The sequence below is a fragment of the Macrobrachium nipponense genome, chromosome 35, assembly GCF_015104395.2.
Source record: "Macrobrachium nipponense isolate FS-2020 chromosome 35, ASM1510439v2, whole genome shotgun sequence".
Taxonomy (NCBI): domain Eukaryota; kingdom Metazoa; phylum Arthropoda; class Malacostraca; order Decapoda; family Palaemonidae; genus Macrobrachium; species Macrobrachium nipponense.
The window spans coordinates 27041923-27063952 of record NC_061096.1 but is presented as its reverse complement, the minus strand read 5'-3'; the positions used below and the strand labels follow the sequence as shown (position 1 = coordinate 27063952).

Sequence of the window (22030 nt, the reverse complement as noted above, 5' to 3'; positions counted from 1 at the left end):
ATTAAGTAAATTAATAACTGGCAGACCAAAAATCATAGATTTAGCGAGGGTTTGTTTATATTTCTTTCGTCTGGCAGTGTAGCCAGTGCTAGCAGCTCGGACCACCCTTGCTTACGTCACAAAACATCGAACAGGCCTTCTATCTCGGTGGTCTTGATATAGTACGATATAAAACTGTTGCCATATAAAGTACGATATGAAACTGTGGCCATATACAGTACGATATAAAACTGTGGCCGTACATCTATAGTACGATATAAAACTGTGGCCGTACATATATAGTACCATATAAAACTGTGGCCATAAATAGTACGATATAAAACTGTTACCATATATAGTACGATATAAAACTGTTGCCATATATAGTACGATATAAAACTGTGGCCATAATAGTACGATATAAAACTGTTGCCATGTATAGTACGATATAAAAATGTGGCCATATATAGTACGATATAAAACTGGTCATATACAGTTACTGGACGAGTAAAAATATGTGTAACCAGTACCGAGTGGCTTTTCAGCTGCTCCAATTTTCACATTGTTGAAACAATGACGAATCGCTTCATAACTATTTCAGGCTAGCATGTCAGTTATCAAATGTAGAGCACATGAACATCTGTACATCTGTCTCACACTGACCGTGACTAGCAGATACAAAACTGATATTTATACAAAGATCGGAAGCATGGAATCAATCTTGATCAGTAGCCGTTCTGACGCCGAAGTAGCAGCAGTAACAACTCTATGCTGTGTTTTCCACGACGCATCATCGTTCAGGTAAAAGCTGACTTACAATTTTTATTTTTATTTTAGACCGATAGAGATTTTTACCGGAAGACATGGCGTGAAATGAACACACACAGAAAACATCAGACAGAATGGTGACTTGAATTATACAGAGTATAGAGAAAAAAAGATTAAAAAAACAAGGTAGATCATCTAAGACGATTTGGACTAATTTACAGTTCCAGATTTATATAAAGAAAAACATTGCAAATCTATTTACAGTGAAAAGTAGTAGTTAAAGTAGTACAGACGGCCAACGAAGAATTGGCGTAGTTTCTTAATTCATTGTTCGCTATGGAAATATTACTTTATGCAATAAATAACATTTCCTTTCAAAGGTGCTATACTTGAAATAAATTACACTAGAATTGAGTAGACTTATTCAACGTATTAAAGATAATTATTTTGCAAAGTAAGGAAAATATATACCGATGGGTCCACGATTTCTAATTTTATTCTTAACACTAGCTGCGTGACAGCATACCGAAGATTTTCAAGTTGGCTTTGCAGCCGCTCGAGTCTTGACTCAACTTATCGTACTGTACTGGGGTGTTGTCATTTTGTCTCCTACAGCCGATAAATAATACTACATCAAGGCGTTAACATTCTTTGAAAACGATGTTTAATTAAACTAATTTTGTCCTTTGATCAATAAAATAATCTGCATGACACATTTAGTTGGCCTAAATTGGACTTCTGATTTTCCCACATGATTAGCCTAGGTCTATTTTCAGCAACATACTCTCTCGGATACGTAATATTAGTGAATATTTAGATCGACAATATATATATATATATATATATATATATATATATATATATATATATATATTAATCTGCTTTATTTGATTATTCCCGTTATTCTTGTTTTTTATTAGCCATGTTCGCCTTTCTTCTATCTTTTATTTTCATAATTGCTTAACATAATTAACTCAGACCTAGCTATTCAAAGTCATAAAGCAATCATTAAATAATCAAACGAATATAATTCAATCTTATTTTTTATCGAATTCCTTGCATATCATCCTGTTTCATTTGGACACGTTGGAAAGCTGTGGGAGTCAAAACTGAAGAATACATTAAGAAAGGCTTACTTTCATTAAAGCTTTCTTAGGTTGATCTTTCTGTAGCTATTCATTTCTTCTAAACAGAAATTAATTCAAATTAGTTTGACATGTATACCTAGACCTTCTACCATAAGCATATTATAAGTAGCTGAAAGGATAAGAAATATGAAAGATGACGTTCTCATTTAAGTCTATTTCATGTTTTTTTTTTTTTTTTTTGCCCAAGTAAAACCTACTGCTTAATCAAGGGTTGCTCTTTGATGGCTACAGGGTGTAACACGAGTGTATGCACATATTTTGGGGAATGAAAGATAAAGTTTCTTTAAACAGAAAATATTTTATAAACATGGATTTTAAGGCGTCCGTTGTCGGTGCTGGGAATTTTAAAATAACCGTTATCATTAGTGATGCTTTCACACATGGAGTTCGTAGCGAGAAGTCGGATCGAGTCGCCTGAGATGTAGAAAAGAGCGGAGGTGACGTATAGGAGTGATGGAAGGATTAGGCCGATGTTAATAAAGTATCTCCCGATAAAAGGTATTCTTTAGGTGTTGCTCTCCCTATCCGATAAAAAAACAAAACAAAAAGAGCAAGCCTAACTGAATCTCTCATTCATGAAAGATAAGTTTGCTTATTCATTAGACAACTATCAAAGATTTCAAGTGTAGATTTAAAAATCTCTTCCTCTCCATCTAAAGTATTCATCAGACACCAGTCATAAGCGTAGAGCTAGTTATGATTCCTGGTTCAGCAATGTCGTGACGAGGCACTAGAATTCAAAGTTCACAAATTAATGTTGCTCAGCAACATTTACACTACTATATTGTCTTGCGCTCTTGTGGTGCTTCGAAGTGTTCCACCTCTAGCCCCATGTTCTAAATTTTGCCGTTCTTTAAACAATATGATTCATCTATGTATGATTCTCTTCGGTTTATTAAGCTTTCTTGATATCTCTCCAACAGGAACTTGTACCGAATGCAGAGCAATAATTGTCTCTCGCTCATCGAGGGATGTTTCTTAGGCCTATAAATGACACATTGACATTAGATTCCCGTGCACATAACATCAAAAGCAATAGAGTGAGGTCGCCTGGTTCACACTGTTAGGATATAGTTTGTTTTTTCTTTTTGTTTTTAAATTTGATAGCATTTTGTGTGATTCCAATGTTTTCTGTAAAATTTAACAAATGGAATAGTTCAACTACCTTCAACTTAATATTGAAAGGATAATTTAAGGACTATGTTTATGCGATCTTACTAGTGATAGGTGTTTCCTATTTATTTGGTAATTTATATCTATTGTTGTGGTATGACGTTTTTTATCACTTCATTTCGTTCTCGTCAATTTTGCTATATGGAAAATAGTTTTACACAATAACATAACATAATGTTCTAAAGATATCAGTGACTGTTTTTACCGTCATTACACATGATTTCTTCCATCTTTGAAAAGAAAAATAGATAAAAAAGGCATGAGTCATGCGTCAGGCAGATGAACGAAAAATTATGAAACTCTGCCACCAGTTTTGGCCGACAGTACATCGATTTTGACTTCTAATTATTTTCTAAGCGATGGAAATTTTTAAATATTGGATGAAGTATATTTAATCTTGTAATATTTTGTAACATCCAAATTGATATAAAGAAAAAATAGCTAAATCTATTTACAGTAAAAAGTATTAGTACGTTGATTTTGACTTTAATTCTTTTCTAAGCAATAGTAATTTGTAAATATTGTAAGTCTATTTAATTTTGTAATATTTTGTAACATCCAAATTTATATAAAGAAAAAAATTGGTAAACCTATTTACAGTTCAAAGTACTAGTACGTTGATTTTGACTTGTAATTCTTTTCTAAGCCATAGTTATTTGTAAATATTGCATTTTTATTTAATTTTGTAATATTTTGTAACATCAGATTTACATAAAGAAACAATTGCTAAATCTATTTACAGTAAAAAGTAGTAAATTGATTTTGACGTCTAATCCTTTTCTAAGCAATAGTAATTTGTAAATATTGGATGTATAATATTTAATCTTGTAATATTTTGTTACATCCTACATTCTGTTATGAATGTAATATTTTTCTAATTAAAATAAAAAAGATACCATCGCCAACGTGCTTGTAACAACTGGTCCAGCCAAGACTTGGAGATTTGGACTCCCCCAAATTCCAACACCAACATGGCGGGCAGATACTGGCGCCGTAGTATTTCTTTGCTGGCATTCGGCATCTTTTGCCTCCTGAGTAGTACTACCACGGCCCATGTATGGTTGAATTCATTATTTATTATTATTTATAAGCTTTGTTCTTAGGTTTTTCTTGTCGATTTCTGAAAACCCGTGTGAAAATTGGGTGGTATACTCGATGCATATGACGCTGTAAGAGCTGATTTGTTTAAATCTTCATTTTCGAAAAAAGATTCCTGTATTTCTTCGGAAGCTTATAATATTACAGTTTTCATTTTCGAAAAAGGTTCCTGTATTGCTTCGGAAGCTAATAATATTATTACCATTCTCCTGTTCATAAACGGTTAACGTATGTTTATACAGATGGTACTAAATATCTCTCAGTTACGAAGCTCGACACCAAAGAGGAAAGAATTATTAGTACTATTTATTATTACAGGAGATCTATCCGACAGACTATATAGTACAGTTATTATTACGAGAGGTGAAATCTTGAGCAAGGTCTGATGTCTTTTCTCCTTTAGTTTTTAATCATGAAATATATTGCACAGTTGAGCTCTGCCGGGGAATATATTGAGCAGTTCTGCCTGTGAATATATTGCACAGTTGAGCTCTGCCGGGGAATATATTGAGCAGTTGAGTTCTGCCTGTGAATATATTGAGCAGTTGAGTTCTGCCTGTGAATATATTGAGCAGTTGAGTTCTGCCTGTGAATATATTGCACAGTTGAGTTCTGCCTGTGAATATATTGAGCAGTTGAGTTCTGCCTGTGAATATATTGAGCAGTTGAGTTCTGCCTGTGAATATATTGCACAGTTGAGTTCTGCTTGTGAATATATTGAGCAGTTGAGTTCTGCCTGTGAATATATTGAGCAGTTGAGTTCTGCCTGTGAATATATTGCACAGTTGAGTTCTGTCTGTGAATATATTGCACAGTTGAGTTCTGCCTGTGAATATATTGCACAGTTGAGTTCTGCCTGTGAATATATTGCACATTTGAGTTCTGTCTGTGAATATATTGAGCAGTTGAGCTCTGCCTGTGAATATATTGCGCAGTTGAGTTCTGCCTGTGAATATATTGAGCAGTTGAGTTCTGCCTGTGAATATATTGCACAGTTGAGTTCTGCCTGTGAATATATTGAGCAGTTGGGTTCTGCCTGTGAATATATTGAGCAGTTGAGTTCTGCCTGTGAATATATTGCACAGTTGAGTTCTGCCTGTGAATATATTGCACAGTTGAGTTCTGCCTGTGAATATATTGCACAGTTGAGTTCTACCTGTGAATATATTGAGCAGTTGGGTTCTGCCTGTGAAGGGTAGTCTCCAGTTTCCACCAGTCTGTAGGGGTGCCGATCGTAAAAATATTTGCCAAAAATACACTAATCAAGACAGGCTAATGAATTTATCAGGCATTATTAGCACTATAATAACGCATATTCTCTGTGAGTTTTATCATCCTACAGGGAAAATAAATGATTTTATGAAAAAAAATGTGAAATTCAGGGCCCCTTGTACTGTAGGTTATTTGGTGATCGGTGAGAAACTACAGTCTTGAATAGAAATTCGGTCTTACAGTTGGTATATCCACCTGAAACATGCACATGAAGTATTATGAAAATAGAACAGTAAATAAGCACGTAATAACAAAAAAAAGAGCAACAACTTCAGGTAAGTTCAGCGAAAGCCCCGCCGAAAAATGAGACTATAGCTAGGAAGAAATATTCAGAAAAAATTCAAACCTCGATTTAGGGACAAACCTTTCTGAGAGTTTGTAGTTATTATGTCACTTGATAGCCTAAAACATCTAAAAATTATATTATTTAGGACAATCAAAGAAATACCCGTCCCCCCCCCCCCCCCTTCCCGAAAAAACCAAACCAGAGAAAAAGCGAAAAAGCTATTTTTTCTGAGGACAAGGAACTTCAAAAATTTGTTTAGATACCCCTAAAATGGTTTTCTGCGATGAAACTACTCGTAGGAAACGTAGAAAACGACATCGACCCATTTAGAGAGATAAACTATAATATTTGCAATTTCCATATTTATCGGCTGCGCTTTCGCTTCAGTTATTGCTCTCTTTTTTTTTTTTTCTTTTTTTTTTTTTTTTTGTTACGTACTTATTTACTGTTCTATTTTGATAATTATTTATGTGCATGTTCCAGGTAGATATACCAACATTCTGTAAGACAGAATTTCTATTTAAGACTGTAGTATCACACCGAACACCAAATAACCTACAGTACAAGGGGCCCTGAATTTCACATTTTTTTTCATAAAATCATTTATTTTTCCTGTAGGATGATAAAACTCACAGAGAATATGCGTTATTATAGTGCTAATAATGCCTGATAAATTCATTAGCCTGTCTTGATTAGAGTATTTTTGGCAAATATTTTTACGATCGGCACCCCTCCAAAGTGGAGACTATCCTAAATATATTGCACAGTTGAGTTCTGCCTGTAAATATATTGAGCAGTTGGGTTCTGCCTGTGAATATATTGCACAGCTGAGTTCTGCCTGTGAATATATTGAGTAGTTGGGTTCTGCCTGTGAATATATTGCACTGTTGAGTTCTACCTGTGAATATATTGAGCAGTTGGGTTCTGCCTGTGAATATATTGCACAGTTGAGTTCTGCCTGTGAATATATTGAATAGTTGGGTTCTGTCTGTGAATATATTGCACAGTTGAGTTCTGCCTGTGAATATATTGCACAGTTGAGTTCTGCCTGTGATTATATTGAGCAGTTGGATTCTGACTGTGAATATACTACACAGTTGAGTTCTGCCTGTGAATATATTGAGCAGTTTGGATCTGCCAGTGAATATATTGCACAGTTGAGCTCTGCCTGTGAATATATTGAGCAGTTGGGTTCTGCCTGTGAATATATTGAGTAGTTGGGTTCTGCCTGTGAATATATTGCACAGTTGAGTTCTGCCTGTGAATATATTGAGTAGTTGAGTTCTGCCTGTGAATATATTGCACAGTTGAGTTCTGCCTGTGAATATATTGAGTAGTTGGGTTCTGCCTGTGAATATATTGCACAGTTGAGTTCTGCCTGTGAATATATTGCACAGTTGATTTCTGCCTGTAAGTATATTGAGTAGTTGGGTTCTGCCTGTGAATATATTGCAGAGTTGAGTTCTGCCTGTGAATATATTGCACCCAGTGAGTTTCTGCCTTTTTCAATTTTATATTGCACAGTTGGTTCGAGTTCTGACCTGTGATGAACTTTTATTGCCACAGTTGAGTTCACCTGCCTCCGTTGAATATATTGAGTAGTTGGGTTCTGGCTATGAATAATAATTGGCCACAGTTGAGTTCTGCCTGTAAATATATTGCACAGTTGAAAGTTCTTGCCTGATGGATATATTTGAGCAGTTGGGTTTATGTCTGTGAATATATTGCACAGTTGAGTTCTGCCTGTGAACTATAATTGGAGCAGTTGAAGTTGCTGCCTGTGAATAATATTGATGCAGTTTGAAGTTCTGCCCGGTAAATAAATATTTGCACAGTTGAGTTCTGCCTTGTTGAAATATATGGAGCAAGTTGAGTTCTTGCCTTGAATGAAATATTTGCACAGTTCAGCTCTGTCTGTGTAATATATTGCACAGTTAAGCTCTTATATTGAGCAGTTGAGCTTGCCTGTTGAGGAAATATTGAGCAGTTGAGCTACCTGCCAGGTAATAAATACTTGGCACAGTTGGAGCTCTGGCTGTGAATGTATTGAGCAATTGAGCTAAGCAGGTGAATATATTGAGTAGTTGGGTTCTGCCTGTGAATATATTGAGCAGTTGAGCTCTGCCTGTGAATATATTGAGGAATTGAGCTCTGCCGGTGAATATATTGCACAGTTGAGCTCTGCCTCTGAATATATTGAGCATTTGGGTTCTGCCTGTGAATATATTGAGTAGTTTGGTCTGCCTGTGAATATATTGCACAGTTGAATTCTGCCTGTGAATATATTGAGTAGTTGGGTTCTGCCTGTGATATGCACAGTTAGTTTCTGCCTGTGAATATATATTTTTGTTTGCCTGTGAATATATTGCACGTTTGAGTTCTGCCTGTGAATAGATTGAAGTAGTTGGGTTTTGCCTGTTGAATATATTGCACCACCGTTGATTTCTTTGCTTGTTGAAAATATTAAAATTTCACAGTTGAGTTCTGAGTGAGTATATTGAGTAGTTGGGTTCTGCCTGTGAATATATTGCACAGTTGAGTTCTACCTGTGAATATATTGAGCAGTTGAGTTCTGCCTGTGAATATATTGCACAGTTGAGTTATGCCTGTGAGTATATTGCACAGTTGAGTTCTGCCTGTGAATATATTGAGTAGTTGGGTTCTGCCTGTGAATATATTGCACAATTGAGTTCTGCCTGTGAATATATTGCACAGTTGAGTTCTGCCTGTGAATATATTGAGCAGTTGAGTTCTGCCTGTGAATATATTGAGCAGTTGAGTTCTGCCTGTGATTATATTGAGCAATTGAGTTCTGCCTGTGAATATATTGATCAGTTGAGTTCTGCCTGTGAATATATTGCACAATTGAGTTCTGCTTGTGAATATATTGCACAGTTCAGTTCTGCCTGTGAATATATTGCACAGTTAAGCTCTATATTGAGCAGTTGAGCTCTGCCTGTGAATATATTGAGCAGTTGAGCTCTGCCAGTGAATATATTGCACAGTTGAGCTCTGGCTGTGAATGTATTGAGCAATTGAGCTAAGCAGGTGAATATATTGATCAATTGAGCTCTGCCTATGAATATATTGAGCAGTTAAGCTCTGCCGTGAATATATTGAGGAATTGAGCTCTTCCGGTGAATATATTGCACAGTTGAGCTCTGCCTGTGAAAATGTTGAGCAGTTGAGCTCTGCCGGTGAATATATTGAGGAATTGAGATCTGCCGGTGAATAGATTGAGCAGTTGAGCTCTGCCTGTGAATATATTGAGCAGTTGAGCTCTGACGGTGAATATATTGAGCATTTGAGCTCTGCCTGTGAATATATTGAGCAGTTTAGCTCTGCCTGTCGATATATTGAGTAGTTGACCTCTGCCTGTGAATATATTGCACACTTCAGCTCTATATTGAGCAGTTAAGCTCTGCCTGTGAATATATTGAGCAGTTAAGCTCTGCCTATTGATATATTGAGCAGTTGAGCTCTGCCTGTGAATATATTGCACAGTTCAGCTCTATATTGAGCAGTTGAGCTCTGCCTATGAATATATTACACAGTTGAGCTCTGCCGGGGAATATATTGAACAGTTGAGCTCTGCCTGTGAATATATTGCACAGTTGAGCTCTGCCTGTGAATATATTGAGCAATTGAACTCTGCCAGTGAATATATTGAGCAATTGAGCTCTGTCGGTGAATATACTGAGCAGTTGAGCTCTGCCTGTGAATATATTGAGCAGTTGAGCTCTGTGGGTGAATATATTGAGCAGTTGAACTCTGCCTGTGAATATATTGAGCAGTTGAGCTCTGCCAGTGAATATATTTAGCAGTTGAGCTCTGTCGGTGAATATATTGAGCAGTTGAGTTCTGCCTGTGAATATATTGCACAGTTGAGTTCTGCCTGTGAATATATTGCACAGTAGTGTTCTACCTGTGAATATATTGAGCAGTTGAGCTCTGCCTTTGAATAAATTGAACAGTTGTGTTCTGCCTGTTAATATATCGAGCAGTTGAGCTCTGTCTGTGAATAAACTGCACAGGTGTGTTCTGCCTGTGAATATATTGCGCAGTTGAGTTCTGCCTGTGAATGTATTGAGCAGTTGAGTTCTGCCTGTGAATATATTGAGCAGTTGAGTTCTGCCTGTGAATATACTGCAAAGTTGCGTTCTGCCTATGAATATATTGATCAGTTGAGTTCTGCCTGTGAATATATTGCACAGTTGAGCTCTGCCGGTGAATATATTGAGCAGTTGAGCTCTGCCTGTGAATATATTACACAGTTGAGTTCTGCATGAGAATATATTGCACAGTTGAGTTCTGCCTGTGAATATATTGAGCAATTGAGCTCTACCTGTGAATATATTGCACAGTTGAGCTCAGCCTGTGAATATATTGAGCAGTTGAGTTCTGCCTGTGAATATATTGCACAGTTGAGCTCTGCCGGGGAATATATTGAGCAGTTGAGTTCTGCCTGTGAATATATTGAGCAGTTGACCTCTGCCGGTGAATATATCGAGCAGTTGAGTTCTGCCTGTAAATATATTAAGCAGTTGAGCTCTACCTGTGAATATATTGAGCAGTTCAGCTCTGCCGGTGAATATATTGAGTAGTTGAGTTCTGCCTGTGAATATATTGCACAGTTGAGCTCTGCTGGGGAATATATTGAGCAGTTGAGTTCTGCCTGTGAATATATTGAGCAGTTGAGTTCTGCCTGTGTATATATTGAGCAGTTGAGTTCTGCCTGTGAATATATAGAGCAGTTGAGTTCTGCCTGTGAATATATTGCACAGTTGAGCTCTGCCTATGAATATATTGAACAGTTGAGCTCTGCCGGGGAATATATTGAGCAGTTGAGTTCTGCCTGTGAATATATTGAGCAGTTGAGCTCTGCCGGGGAATATATTGAGCAGTTGATTCTGGCAGTGAATATATTGAGCAGTTGAGTTCTGCCTGTGAATATATTGAGCAGTTGAGTTCTGCCTGTGAATATATTGCACAGTTGAGCTCTGCCTGTGAAATATTATTGAGCGAGTTGAGTTCTTTGCCTGTGGAATATAGTTGAGCAAATTGAGCCTCTGACCTTGTGAATATAATTGAGCCAGTTGAGTTCTGACCTTGTTGAAATAATAGAGCAAGTTGGAGTTTTGCTGCCTGTAAATATATTGCAGCAGTTGTAGTTCTTTGCCTGTGAAATATCATTGCCACAGTTCGAGCTTCTGGGTCTGTGAATATATTGCACAGTTGAATTCTGCCTGTGAATATATTGAGCAGTTGAGTTCTACCTGTGAATATATTGCACAGTTGAGTTCTGTCTGTGAATATATTGAGCAGTTGAGCTCTGCCTGTGAATATATTGCGCAGTTGAGTCCTGCCTGTGAATATATTGAGCAGTTGAGTTCTGCCTGTGAATATATTGCACAGTTAAGTTCTGTCTGTGAATATATTGAGCAGTTGAGTTCTGCCTGTGAATATATTGCACAGATGAGTTCTGCCTGTGAATATATTGCACAGTTGAGTTCTGCCTGTGAATATATTACACAATTGAGTTCTGCCTATGAATATATTGCACAATTGAGTTCTACCTGTGAATATATTGAGCAGTTGGGTTCTGCCTGTGAATATATTGCAGAGTTGAGTTCTGCCTGTAAATATATTGAGCAGTTGGGTTCTGCTTGTGGATAAATTATATTGCAACAGTTGGTTCTTGGGCCTGTAAATATATTGCCACAGTTTAGTTCTGCCTGTGAAATAATAGAGCGTTGGGTTCTTTGCCTGTGAATATTATTGCCACAGTTTTGGAACCTGTGAATATATTTCACAGTGATTCTGCCTGTAATATATTGTCACCAGTAGTTCTGGCTGTGGAAGTATATTGAGCAGATTGTTCTGCCTGAAAAATATATTGCCACAGTTTGAGTTCGCCTGTTGAATTTAATTGAGTAGTTTCTTCTGCTGTAAATATATTGCATTGAGTTCTGCCTTGTGATATTGCAGTTGAGTTCGCCTGTAATATATTGAGTAAGTTGGTTCTGCTGTGAATTTTATAGCAGGTGAGTTTTTTTTTCTTTTTTTTTTTGCCGTGAATATATTGCACAGTTCAGTTCTGCATGTAAAATATATTGAGCAGTTGGGGTTTTCTGTGAATATCTTGCAGAGTTGAGTTCTGCCTGTGAAAATATTTGAACAGTGAGTTCTGCCAGTGATATATGCACAGTTGCGTTCTGCCGTGAATATATTGAGCAGTTGGGTTCTGCCTTGTGAATATATTGAGCAGATGAGTTCTGGGTAAATATATGAGCAGTTGAGTTATGCCGTGATATATGCCACAGTTGAGTTCTGCCTGTGAAAATATTGCCACAAGTGAGTTCTGCCTGTGGAATATATGAGTAGTGCGGTTCTGCCTGTGAATATATTGCACAGTTGAGTTCTGCATGTGGAATATATTGAGTAGTTGGGTTCTGCCTGTTGGCAATATATTGCACAGTTGAGTTTGCCCTGTGAATAATATTGCACAGTTGAGTGCTTCCGTTAATAGATTGAGCCAGTTTGGATGCTTTTTTGCCGTGAATAATACCCAGTTGAAGTTTTGCCTGTGAATAATTTGTACAGTTAAGCTTCTTGGCCTGTGATATATCGAGCAGTTGGGTTCTGCTTGTAAATATATTGAGTAGTTGGGTTCTGCCTGTGAATATGTTGCACAGTTGAGGTCTGCCTCCTGTGAAAAAATATTGAGTAGGTTTTCCGTTCTGCTTGAAATATATTGCACGGTTGAGGTGCCTGTGAATATATTGCACGGTTGAGGTCTGACTGGAATATTATTGCACAGTGACGCTCTGCTGTTAATTATATTGAGCATGTGGATGATGCCTTTGAATAATTACACAGTTGAGTTCTGCCTGTGAAATTATTGAGCAGTGAGTTCTGCCTGTGAATATATGCACAGGTTGAGCTCTGTCGTGGATAGATTTGAGCAGTGGGTTATGCCTGTGAAAATATTGAGTAGTTGGGTTCTGCCTGTTAATAGATTGCACCATTGAAGTTCTGCTGTGAATATAGTAAGTAGTTGGTTCTGCCTGTGAATATATTGCACAGATGAAGTTCTGCCTGTGAATAATATTGAGTAGTGGGTTTTGCCTAGTGAAATATTGAGATGAGTTTCTGCATGTGAATATATGAGTAGTTGGTTTGCCGTGAATATATTGCACAGTTGAGTTCTGCCTCGTGAATATATGGCAGTTGAGTGTCCTGCCTGTGAATATATTGAGTAGTTGGGTTCTGCCTTTGAATATATTGCTACAGTTGAGTTCTGCCTGTGAATATATTGAGCACTTGAGTTCTGCCTGTGAAATATTGTTACACAGTTGAGTTCTGCCTGTGAATATATTGCCACAGTTGAGTGCCCTGTGAAATTGGAGTATAAGTAGTTGGGTCTGCCTGTGAAAATATTGATCAGTGAGTTTGCCTGTGAATATATTGCACAGTTGAGTTTGACCTGTAAATATATTGAGCAGTTGAGTTTATTTATGTGAATATATTGTACAGTTAGTTCTGCCTGTGAATGTGCTCCATCTATTTCTTTTATATTGAGCAGTTGAGTTCTGTCCTGTGAAATACTGCCACAGTTGAGTTCTGCCTGTGAATATATTGAGCAGTTGAGTTCTGCCTGTTAATTATATTGCCACAGTTGAGTTCTGCCTGTGAATAATTGCACAGTTGATTTCTGCCTGTGAATATAGGTCAGTTGTAGTACTGCCTCGTGAATATCTGAGCATTGAGTTACTGTGTGAACTATATGAGCAGTTGAGTTTGCCGTGAATATATTGAACAGTTGATTTCTGCCTTTGAATATACTGCCCACAGTTGTGTTCTGCCTTGAATATATTGATCAGTTGAGTTCTGCCTATGAATATATTTGACAGTTGAGCTCTGCCGGTGAATATATTGAGCAGTGAGATCTGCCTGTGAATGAATATATTACAGAAGTTGACTTCTGCATGTTGAATTTAATTGCCAACAGTTGATTTTGCCTGTGAATATATGAGCAGATTGGAGTTCTGCTCCTAAAGTATATTAGCAAGCTGAGTCTGCCTGTGAAATTATTGCACAGTTGGTTCTTCGCCTGCGAATATATGCACAGTTGAATTATGCCTTGTGAATATAATTGGAGTAGTTGGGTTCTGCCTGTTGAATAATTGCACAGTTGAGTTCGGCCTGTTGAATACATTGAGTAGGTTTGGTTTCTGCCTGTGAATATATTGCACAGTGAGGTTTGCCCGTTGAAATATATGCACAGTTGAATTCTGCCTGTTAAGAATTATTCGAGCAGTTCGGGATTCTGCCCTTGTGGAATATAATTACACAAGTTGAGTTCTTTGCCTTGTGGAATATATTGGAGCAAAGTTGGGAGTTTTGCCTTTGTGAATATATTGTACAAGTTGGAGGGGCTTCTGATGTTGAATATATTGAGGCAAGTTGGGTTCTGCTTGAGAATATATTGAGTTTAGTTGGCTCTGATGTTTTGCATATATTGCACAGTTGAGTTATGACTGTGTAATTATATGAGTAGTTGGCGGGTTATTTGCCATAGTGAATAAATATTGGAGCAGTTGAAGTTCTAACCTGTGAATATAATTGGCAGGTAGTTGGGGTTCTGCCTGTTGAATAATAATTGAGCCGTTGAGTTCTGCTGTGAATATATTGGTAGTGGGGTTCTGCCTTGGAATATATTGCACAGTGAAGTTTGCCAGTGAATATATTGATACAATTGGAGTTTTCTTGCATAGTGAATATATTGAGTAGTCGAGCTTCTGCCTGTTGAATAATAATTACAACAGTTGCATTATGCCTATGGAATTAATTATTTGAGGGGCAGTTGAGTTCTGCCTGTGAATATAAATGCCAACACTTGCGTCTTTTCTGCCTATGAATATAATTGAGCAGATGAGTTATGCTGGTAAAATAAAAATTGAGGCAGTTGAGTTGTTGCCTGTTGAATGATATTAAACAGTGTTGGATTCTCTTTTTGCCTGTGAATTAAATATTGCAAACAAGTGTGAGTTCGGCCTTGTGAAATATTGAGTAGTTGGGTTTCTTGCCTGTGAATATATTGCACAGTTGAGTTCGGCCTGTGAATATAATGAGTAGTGGGTTCTGCCTGTGAATATATTGCACAGTTGGGATTCTTGCCTGTGCATATATCCCAGTAAGTTCTGCCTGTGAATATATTGAGCCAGTTGGGTTCTGCATGTTGAATATATTGGCAACAGTGAGTTCTCATGGTTTGAACTATATGAGTAGTTCGAGGTTCTGCCTGTGAATATATGCACAGTTGAAAGTTTCGGCCGGTGATTTACATTGCACAGTTGTTGACTGTGTAATTATTAAGTTTGGTTCGCCTGTGAATATATTAGGAGTTGGGTTCCGGAATTGGAATATATTGCACAGTTGAATTCGGCCCGTTAATAATATAATTGGACCAAATAAGATTGAGTTTGCCGTGAATATATTACAGTGGAGTTGCCTGGATTATATTGACAGTTGAAGTTCCTGCTTTGAGGGTTTGCCTGTATATGAGCAGTTATTTGGATTCTGCCTGTGAATATAGTACACCCGTTGAGTTCTGCCTGTGAATATATTGAGGAGTTGAGTTCTGCCTGGAATATATGCACAATTGAGCTTGTCGGACTGTGAATATATTGAGTAGTTAGGGTTCTGCCATGTGACCTATATGCACAGTTGAGTTCTTTGCCTGTGAATATATGAGCAGTTGGGGTTCTGCCTATGAATATACCTGAGTAGTGGGTTCTGACCTTGTGAATATATTGACCACAGTTGAGTTTCTGCCTGGTGAATATATTGAGTAGTTTGGGTTCTTGCCTGTGAATATATTGAGCAGTTGAGTTCTTGATTGTGAATATATTGCACAGTTCAGTTGGCCTGTGTAAATATATTGAGCAGTGAGTTCTTTCTGTGAACATATTGCACAGTTGAGTTCTGCTGTGAAAATATTGACAGTTGAGTTGCTGCCGTGATATATTGCACAGTTGCGTTTTGCCTGCCTGAATATATGAGCTTGAGTTTCTGCCTGTTGGGAAATTATGAGCAGTTTGGGTGCCTGTGAATATATTGAGCAGATGCGTTCTGCTGGCTAAATATATTGAGCGTTGAGTTCCTGCATTGACTATATTGCACAGTTGAGTTCTGCCGTGAATATATTGCACAGTGAGTCTGCCTGTCAATAATTGAGTAGTTGGGTTTGCCTGTGATATATTGCCAGTGAGTTCTGCCTGTGAAATATATTGCGGTAGTTGAGTTCTCGCTGTGAATATATTGCACAGTTGAGTTATGTCCTGGTGAATATATTGCACAGTTGAGTCTGCCTGTTAATATATTAAGCAGTTGGATTCTGCCTGTGATATTACACAGTTGAGTTTTGCCTTTTGAATATATTGCACAGTTTTGGAGTTTTCTTGCCTGTGAATTATATTGAGCAAGGTTTTTGAGTTCTGCCTGTGAATAATAATTGAGCAGTTGAGTTCTTTGCCTGGTGAATATATTGCAGGCAGTTGAGTTCTGCCTGTTGAATATATTGCACAGTTGAGTTCTGCCTGTGAATATTATTGAGGTAGTTGGGTTCTGCCTGTGAATATATTGGCACAGTTGAGTTCTGACCTGTTGAATATATTTGCATCCATTGAGTTCTGCCTGTGAATATATTGCACCAGTTGAAGTTCTGCCCTGTTGAATATGATTGCAGCAGTTGAGTTCTGCCTGTGGAATATTATTAAGCAAGTTGAGTTCTGCCTGTGAAATATATTGGCACAGTTGAGTTCCTGGGATCTGTTGGGAATATATTGGCACAGTTGAGTTCTGTCTGTGAAATATAATGAGCAGTTGAAGTTCTGCCTGTGAATAGTTATTGCAATCATTGAGTTTCTGTCTGTGAAATAATATTAAGAGCAGTTTTGAGTTTCTGTAACTGTGAATATATTGCACCAGTTGAGAATCTGCCTGTGATATTAATTGAGCCAGCTGAGTTTCTGCCTGTGAATATATTGCACAGTTGAGTTTCTGCCTGTGAATAATATTGGAGCAGTTGAGATCTGCCTGTGAAAATTATATTGCACAGTTGAGTTCTGCCTGTGCAATATATTACACAGTTGAGTTCTGCTTAGTGAAATTATATTGAGCAGTTGAGTTCTTTGGCCCTGTGAATAATATTTGCACAGTTGAGTTCTGCCTGTGAATAATAATTGCCACGTTGAGTTCTGCCTGTGCATATATTGCATCAGTTGAGTTTCTGCTTGTGAATAATATTGAGCAGTTTGAGTTTCTGCCTGTGAATATATTGCACAGTTGAGCTTCTGCCCCTGTGAATATAAAATTGAAGCAGTTGAGTTCTACCTGTGGAAATAATATTGCAATCAATTGAGTTTCTGCTTTGGAATATATTGAGCAGTTGTTAGCGTTCTGTCCTATGAATATAGTGGCACAGATGAGTTCTTTGCTTGTGAATAATATTGGACGCATGTTGGAAGTTCGCCTGCTGAATTAATTATTTGCCACAGTGTTGAGTCTGCCTGTGAATATATTGCACAGTTTGAGTTTCTGTCAGTGAATATATTGCACAGTTTGAGTTCTGCCTGTGAATATATTGCAGCAGTTGAGTTCTGCCTGTGAATAAATAATTGAGCAAGTTGAGTTTCTGCCTGTGATAAATATATTGCACAGTTTGAGTTTCTGCTTGTTGATAAATTATTGCACCGTTGAGTTCTGTCTGTGAATATATTGCACAGTTGAGTTTTTTCTTGTGAAATATATTGAAGCAGGTTGAAGTTTCTGCCCTGTGAATATATTGCACAGTTGGAGTTCTGCCTGTGAATATAATTGCAACAGTTCAATTCTGCCTAATGAATCTAAATTTGGCACAGTTGAGGTTTCTGCCTGTGAATATATTGCCAACAGTTTGAGTTTCTGCTTTGGTGAATATATTGAGTAGATTTTAGTTTTGCCCTGTTGAATATAGTTGGCACCAGTTGAGTTCTGCCTGTGAATATATTGCCAACAGTTCAGCCTCTGACTATTGAATATAATTGCACAGTTGAGTTCTTGCCTGTGAATATATAGAGTGAGTTGAGTTTCCTGGCCTGAAATATTATTAAGCAGTTTGAGTTCTTATTGTGAATTATTGGAACAGTTATTCTTGCCGTGAATATATTGCAACAGTTGAGTTCTGCCCTGTGAATATATTGCACAGTTGAGGTTTCTGCCTGTTAAATATATTGAGTCAGTTTGAAGTTTCTGGCCTGTGATATTTGCACAGTTGAAGTTCTGCCTGTGATAATTGAGTTACTTGGGTTCCTGCCGGTGAAATAATTTGCAGCATTGGTTCTGCTTGTAAATATTTAGCAGTTGGGTTCTGCCTTGTGAATTATATTGCACAGTTTGAGTTTCTGCCCTGTGAATATATTCGAGTAGTTTGTTGTTCTGCCTGTTGAACAATTATTATTGCAATCAGTTGAAGTTCTGCCTGTGGAATATATTGCACAGTTGAGTTCTTGCCTGTGAATATAGTTGAGCAGTAGAGTTCTGGCCAAAGTGAATATATTGCACATGTTGAGTTCTGCCTGTGGAATAATATCTTTGCCAGCAGTTGAGTTCTGACCTGTGAATAATAATTGAAGCAGTTGAGTTTGCGGGCTGTGAAATGATTGATTGCATTTTGAGTTCTGGCCTGTGAAATATATTGAAAGCAGTTGAGTTTTGCCTGTGAATACTATTGCACAGTTGAGTTCTGTCTGTTAATATATGGGCACAGTTTGAGTTCTGTCCTGTGCAATATATTGCACAAATTGAAGTTCTGCCTGTGAATAATATTTGGCCACAGTTGAGTTCTGCCTGTGAATAAATATTAACACAGTTGGAGTTTTTGCCTTTGAATATATTGCAACAGTTGAAGTTTCTGGCCTTGTGAATATATTGAGGCAGTTTGAGTGTTACTGCCTGTTGAACTATATTGAGCAAGTTGAGTTCTGCCCTGTGAATTAATGAATTGCAGAGTTGAGTTCTGCCTGTGAAATATATTGCAGCACAGTTGACGTTCTACCTGTGAATATATTGAGTAGTTGGGTTCTGCCAGTAAATATATAGAGCAGTTGAGTTCTGCCTGTGAATATATTGCACAGTTTAGTTCTGCTTGTGAATATATTCCACAGTTGAGTTCTGCCTGTGAATATATTGCACAGTTGAGTTCTACCTGTGAATATATTGCACAGTTGAGTTCTGCCTGTGAATATATTGCACAGTTGAGTTCTGCCTGTGAATATATTGCACAGTTGAGTTCTGCCTGTGAATATATTGAGCAGTTGAGTTCTGCCTGTGAATATATTGCACAGTTGAGTTCTGCCTGTGAATATATTGCAGCAGTTGAGTTTCTGCTTGAATGATATTGAGCAGTTGAGTTCTGGCCTGTGAATATATTGCACAGTTGAGTTCTGCCTGTGAAATATATTGCACAGTTGAGCCTTTCTGCCTGAATATATTGCAACCAGTTGAGTTCTGCTGTGAATATAATTGAGCAGTTGAGTTCTGCCTGTGAATATATCGCCACAGTTGAGCTCTTGCCTGTGAATATATTGAGCAGTTGAGTTCTGCCTGTGAATATATTGCACAGTTGAGTTCTGCCTGATGAATAGTGCACAGTTGAGTTCTGCTTGTGAATATATTGAGCAGTTTGAGTTCTGCCTGTGAATATATTGGCCACAGTTGAGTTCTGCCTGTGAATATATTGCACAGTTGAGTTCTGTCTGTGAATATATTGCAGCAGTTGAGTTCTGCCTGTGAATATATTGCACAGTTGAGTTCTGCCTGTGAATATATTGAGCAGTTGAGTTCTGCCTGTGAATATATTGCACAGTTGAGTTCTGCTTGTGAATATATTGCACAGTTGAGTTCTGTCTGTGAATATATTGCACAGTTGAGTTTTGCTTGTGAATATATTGAGCAGTTGAGTTCTGCCTGAGAAATATTTGAGCAGTTGAGTTCTGCCTGTGAATATATTGCACAGCTTGAGTTATTCTGCCTGTGAATATATTGCACAGTTGAGTTCTGTCTGTGAATATATTGCACAGTTGAGTTTGCTTGTGAATATTATTGAGCAGTTGAGTTCTGCCTGTGAATATATTTGACCCACAGTTGAGTTCTGCCTGTGAATATATTGAGCAGTTGAGTTCTGCCTGTGAATATATTGGCACAGTTGAGTTCTGCTTTGAATATATTGAGCAGTTGAGTTTTATTCGCCTGATGAATATATTGCACAGTTGAGTTCTGCTTGTGAATATATTGAGCAGTTGAGTTCTGCCTGTGAATATATTGCACAGTTGAGTTCTGCCTGTGAATATATTGCACAGTTGAGTTCTGCCTGTGAATATATTGCACAGTTGAGTTCTGCCTGTGAATATATTGCACAGTTGAGTTCTCCCTGTGGAATATATTGAGCAGTGAGTTGCCTGTGAATATATTGCACAGTTGAGTCTTGCCTGTGATATATGCACAGTTTGAGTTCTGTCTGTGAAATATATTGCACAGTGAGATTTGCTTGTGAATATATTGAGCAGTTGAGTTCTGCCTGTGAATATATTGCACAGTTGAGTTCTGCCTGTGAATATATGCACAAGTTTTCAGTTCTTGCCTATGAATATATGCACAGTTCAGTTCTGCTGGAATATATTGCACAGTTGAAGTTCTGCTTGTGAATATATAGCGTTTTAGTTTTGCCTGCGGAATATATTGCGCACAGTTGAGTTCTGCCTGTGATATATTGCACAGTTCAGCCTCGCCTATGAAGATAATTGCACAGTTGAGTTCTGGCCTTGAATATATAGAAGTTGAGTTCTGCCTGAAATTATAATTAAGCAGTTGAGTTCCTTATTGGTGAAATTATATTGACAGTTGAGTTTTGCCTGTGAATATATTGCACAGTTTGGAGGTTCTGCCTGTGAATATATTGCACAGTTGAGTTCTGCCTGTGAATATATTGCACAGTTGGGTTCTGCCTGTGAATATATTCCACAGTTGAGTTCTGTCTGTGAATATCTTGCACAGTTGAGTTCTGCCTGTGAATATATAAAGCAGTTGAGTTCTGTCTGTGAATATATTGCACAGTTGAGTTCTGCCTGTGAATATATTGAGAAGTTGAGTTCTGCCTGTGAATATATTGAGAAGTTTAGTTCTGCCTGTGAATATATTGAGCAGTTGAGTTCTGCCTGTGAATATATTGAACAGTTGAGTTCTGCCTGTGAATATATTGAGCAGTTGAGTTCTGCCTGTGAATATATTGAGCAGTTGAGTTTTGCCTGTGAATATATTGCACAGTTGCGTTCTGCCTGTGAATATATTGAGTAGTTGGGTTCTGCCTGTTAATATATTGCACAGTTGAGTTCTGCCTGTGAATATATTGAACAGTTGGGTTCTGCCTGTGAATATATTGCACAGTTGAGTTCTGTCTGTGAATATATTGCACAGTTGAGTTCTGCCTGTGAATATATTGCACAGTTGAGTTCTGCCTGTTAATATATTGAGCAGTTGGATTATGCCTGTGAATATATTACACAGTTGAGTTCTGCCTGTGAATATATTGAGCAGTTGAGTTCTGCCTGTGAATATATTGCACAGTTGAGCTCTGTCTGTGAATATATCGAGCAGTTGGGTTCTGCCTGTGAATATATTGAGTAGTTGGGTTCTGCCTGTGAATATATTGCACAGTTGAGTTCTGCCTGTGAATATATTGAGTAGTTTTTGGTTCTGCCTGAATAAATATTGCACAGTTGAGTTCTGCCTGTGAATATATTGAGTAGTTGGGTTCTGCCTGTGAATATATTGAGCAGTTGAGTTCTGCCTGTGAATATATTGAGTAGTTGGGTTCTGCCTGTGAATATATTGCACAGTTGAGTTCTGCCTGTGAATATATTGCACAGTTGAGTTCTGCCTGTGAATATATTGAGTAGTTGGGTTCTGCCTGTGAATATATTGCACAGATGAGTTCTGCCTGTGAATATATTCCACAGTTGAGTTCTGCCTGTGAATACATTGCACAGTTGAGTTCTGCCTGTGAATATATTGCACAGTTGAGTTCTGCCTGTGAATATATTGAGTAGTTGGGTTCTGCCTGTGAACATATTGAGCAGTTGAGTTCTGCCTGTGAATATATTGCACAGCTGAGTTCTGCCTGTAAATATATTGAGCAGTTGAGTACTTTCTGTGAATATATTGCACAGTTGAGTTCTGCCTGTGAATATATTGAGCAGTTGAGTTC

At 37.6% G+C, this 22030-nt stretch overlaps 1 protein-coding gene across 1 annotated transcript in view; it reads left to right on the top strand.

Moving 5' to 3' along the window:
- Positions 1 to 719: 719 nt before the first annotated feature.
- The window catches only part of LOC135208514 (trypsin-like), a 37036-nt gene continuing 15725 nt past the window's right edge, over positions 720 to 22030 (top strand). Inside the window, exons 1-2 of the mRNA XM_064240789.1 lie at positions 720 to 780; positions 3961 to 4123. Coding sequence (XP_064096859.1) covers positions 4040 to 4123 — 84 coding nt within the window. The 5' untranslated portion in view covers positions 720 to 780; positions 3961 to 4039. The remainder of the gene's footprint in view (positions 781 to 3960; positions 4124 to 22030) is intronic.